This window comes from Octodon degus, unplaced genomic scaffold, assembly GCF_000260255.1.
Source record: "Octodon degus isolate 3935 unplaced genomic scaffold, OctDeg1.0 scaffold00117, whole genome shotgun sequence".
In the NCBI taxonomy this organism is placed as follows: domain Eukaryota; kingdom Metazoa; phylum Chordata; class Mammalia; order Rodentia; family Octodontidae; genus Octodon; species Octodon degus.
In genome coordinates, this window is record NW_004524693.1 from 908,723 (window position 1) to 912,675 (window position 3,953).

The 3,953-nt window shown below is 40.3% G+C and overlaps 1 protein-coding gene across 3 annotated transcripts in view; it reads left to right on the forward strand.

The window, feature by feature from the left end:
- The window catches only part of Il13ra2 (interleukin 13 receptor subunit alpha 2), a 68,296-nt gene that overhangs the window by 39,007 nt on the left and 25,336 nt on the right, over positions 1-3,953 (forward strand). For all 3 annotated transcript variants that reach the window (XM_023699882.1, XM_023699883.1, XM_004640050.2), the window contains one exon: positions 2,617-2,749. In XM_023699882.1, coding sequence (XP_023555650.1) covers positions 2,656-2,749 — 94 coding nt within the window. In that variant the 5' untranslated portion in view covers positions 2,617-2,655. The remainder of the gene's footprint in view (positions 1-2,616; positions 2,750-3,953) is intronic.

The window sequence follows — 3,953 nt, forward strand, 5'->3', positions numbered from 1 at the left end:
CTCATTACTATAGATCAGATTCGTAGCGATCCTCCTGTTTTCAGCCTTCCAAGTGCTGGGATTACAGGTGCATGCCATCACTCCAGTCTCATTGGCGTCTCAGCCGCCCTGGGGATGGGACAGCACAGCTCTCCAGGGATGTAACCCCGGCCGCTGCGCCTGACTAAGCAGGAGCTTTAGTCTGCTGAGCTACCTGGTTGGCCCTGTACATTATGAAACTTTAAAAGACACATTGGTAGAAGATAGAGAATTTTGCTAGGATCATTCTGATAGAATTTTTAGGGAACCTTGTCCTAGTCTTGGTGTACTGGTAATATGAAAGAATTTTCCATCAGCTTTAACCCCTGTGTGCATCTTAAGCTATGATAGTAGCTCTGTGGAAGATCTGTATTCTTCTGGTATCCGAATCTTGTTAGTACTTACCAATGAATTCACAGGTGGCCATGGTCTGGTGAATAAGGAAGGCTGATGAAAAGGAATTAAGGAGAGAGATTTGTTGGTGCTTAGTAAAAGAAATGAAATTTTGTTAGCATTTTATGAGGCATAGGATGAACAGCATCCTGTTGACTCAGTGTGCTTAGGTTGCTGAAGGAAGACTAACATCAGGGACCCAGAAGTAGAGCTTTCGTAATTCTGAGTCAGGCACTTGGGACTCACCACAGAAGGGTGAAGGGTACATCAGTAGGCATCATGAGATCTTTGTTTTGCCCTCAGCTACTACCAATTTGTGAAATCTTGGGCAAATTTGACTTTTGCTTCCCATTACATAAAAGACAATTTGACTAGGATTGCCTCAAACCTACCTGATGGCTTCAGTCATTTGATAATAAGATCTTATTATGCAATAGTGATTGCTTATTGACATTACAATATTATTGATGTGACAGGTTGGATGAAGAGGATGAGGTGGGAAGAGAAGGTCTTGCTGAATTAATCTACACAGTAGAAAAGAAAGGTAGTCCAGTGCCGGGGAGATAGCTCAGTAGAATAAGCGCTTGCCTGGCAAGTGCAAGGGCCTGAGTTCAATCCCTGGTTCCACCAAAAAATAAAATAAAAAAAAAGAAAGGTAGTCCAGAATGTTGGAATAACACAGCTTTCACTCTTACCTTTCTATGACATTGCTGGTCCTACAGACTCAAAAATAATGCTGGACATTTTCACTTGTGTCTATAATTCCAGCACCAGTGAGGCTGAGGCAGGAGGATCACCACAAATTTGAAGCCAGCCTAGTCTACATATTGACTTTAAGGTCATCCTGGAATACATAGTGGGTCCTTGTTTCAAAAGAACTGCCTCCCATACACTGAAAAGATGTGTGGAACTTGGAGTGGTACATTTCCTTTAGAAGTAGTATATATTTGCTAAATAGGTATTTGTATGCATGAATCTTTTAAGTGTTGGTGATTAAAGGAATATCCTTCAAGAGTATAAGGATGATTACCTTGTTTTCTGTGGTAGTAAAACACTGTTAGTTTTTAAAAGAAGGGCTAAGTTCAGACTTGCCCTTTAGAAGGGCCACTGTTTCTGTGGGCAGTGTGAACAATGAGTTGGAGACAGGAAAGACTGATCAGGAAATCCTGAATGGTGACATCTTCAACTAAAGTAATGGTGGTGATAAGGAAAAGATTGGAGGAGGAAGGGAGGAGCTGAGCAAGCTCCCAGCTGTTGGTCAGGAAAACTGGGAGTGTGGTGATGTGACTTCCTGGTACAGGAAACAAAGGCAAAAGAGAGACAATTGTGAGAGTAGAAGATGATGATTCAGTAATTACGAAGAAATAGAGCAAGTTCCAAATGATTGAGGATTAGGTATGGGCTTTGATCTTTCTCAGTAGCCAGGTAACTTTCAGGTACCTTCTGTTTTTTTCTCTGAGAAGAGTGGTTCACTACATTAGTTGGGAGATGATTCCTATAGAGACTAATGATGCAGTAATCCCTCCCTTCCACACAGCAATAAGAACACATGTGCATCTGACTTCTTCAGGAAGACTTTCTGTTTTCTTTTTTTTTTGCTGTACTGGGGATCGAACTCGGGACCTTGTACTTGCCAGGCAGGTGCTTAAGCCACTGAGCTATCTCCCCAGTCCCTGACTTCTTCAGGAAGATGGGTGTGTCAAGTCACTACATCCTGCTTATGGTATTTGAAAAGTGTGTGTGTGTGTGTGTGTGTGTGTGAGTGTGTACATGCACGTGTGTGTCAAGGGCTGCAGGACTTTTGTGTTTGTTTTGTTTTTACTCTTTTTCTTTCTTTCTTTCTTTTTTTTTTGTATTTTAGGGAAGGGTTTACAGGGTGTTCTGGGTCTCACTACTAGATCGGACTCTTAGTGATCCGCCTGTTTACAGCCTCCCAAGAGCTGGGATTACAGGCGCACGCCACCACGCCCAGTCTTGTTTTTTTTCTCTTGTTAGAAAGATGATGCCCGAGTTATCTCATTGCAGTTATATTGCCTCCAAACATGATTATTTCCATTCCCACTGTTCAGAGAGTCACAGTTTTCTCCATTTTTGGTAGAAAGCATACAGCGTGCTCCCACAGGCATTGGTAATCACATTTAACCACTTGATTATTTAAAGTAAAATAAAGTTAAAATGTTTGTTATATGTATTTTTTTCCCTTAGGAGATTTAAAGATCATCAAATATTCCAAATCTCAGAAAAATGGCTTTCACTTGGTTGGATATCAGATGCCTGCATATGTTTCTTCTTTGCAAAGCATTTGGCTATACATTGTCTTCAAACACGGAAATAAAAGGTAAAGCAACAAATTAAATGGGTTTTAATGAGACAGTTTTAAACGAGGGTTATTAATTATCCTTTCAACTTACCATATTGTACTGCATAACTGATAATTATTACACTATTTCATGAAGCTCATGTACTAAAGATATGTCCTTACTAAACAGTTTCATGTACAAACTAGCATTCGTGGGATAAAAGCCAGATCAAGCGACCGCTTTCCAGACTGCTTGCATAGTCTTTTCTAAAACTCAATTAAATACCTGAAACCTTCTTGGCTAGTAGTCAACTTACTGGAATCTTTCCTTGAAAATTATCCCTTTTATGATGTTTAGATAAATAAGAAAAAGGGGCTGGGGAGATGGCTTAGTGGAATAAGTGCTTCCCTGGCAAGCACAAGGGCCTGAATTCTAATCCCCGGTTCTGCAAAAAAAAAAAAAAAAAAAAAAGAAAAATAAGAAAAAATACAGAACTTTAAGTGAAATGTGGCAGCACATGCTTAGAATATCAGCTGCCTGGGGCCGGGGAGATGGCTCAGTGGAATAAGCGCTTCCCTGGCAAGCGCAAGGGCCTGAGTTCAATCCCTGGTTCAGGCAAAAATAAAAAAAAGAGCAGGATGTGTAGTTCAGTGCCAAGGCTCTGGGTTCATTCCTCATACCAGACAAAAACAAGAAGGTAACCAGAACAACAGACATGTAACAAAGATTTCTAACCTGAATGATTCTCCATAGATATCTTTATGGATACACGGAGTAGTTTGTGCCACATTTCTTTCCTCTGGATTCTTTTTCTCATCTTAGTTTTATGAAGAGTTAAAATGAGTAGCATCATAGAAATGAGATGAGATTGTTAGTAACAAGGCAAGATGACAGTAATACTATTGTATTACTGGATTTGTTAGTAGGACAGTCTTTAGCTTTCTTTTTGGTGGCACTGGGGACTGAACTCAGCCTTTACAGTGAGCTACATCCCAAGCCCTTTTGAAATTTTACAACAGGGTCTCCCTGAGTTGTCCCAGAAGAGCTCAAAATTTTGATCCTTCTACCTTAGCTCTTCAGAGTACTGGGGTACAGACACATGGCACCATGTGCAGCAAGTTAAGTTTGAAGCTTTCTTGACTCTCTGTGTTTGTGTGTGTGTTGCTTATTAAATCATCATATGAGGGAACTACTGTCTCTCAATGTTTCCCCTACCTACACTAAAATAATAATGATAATAAT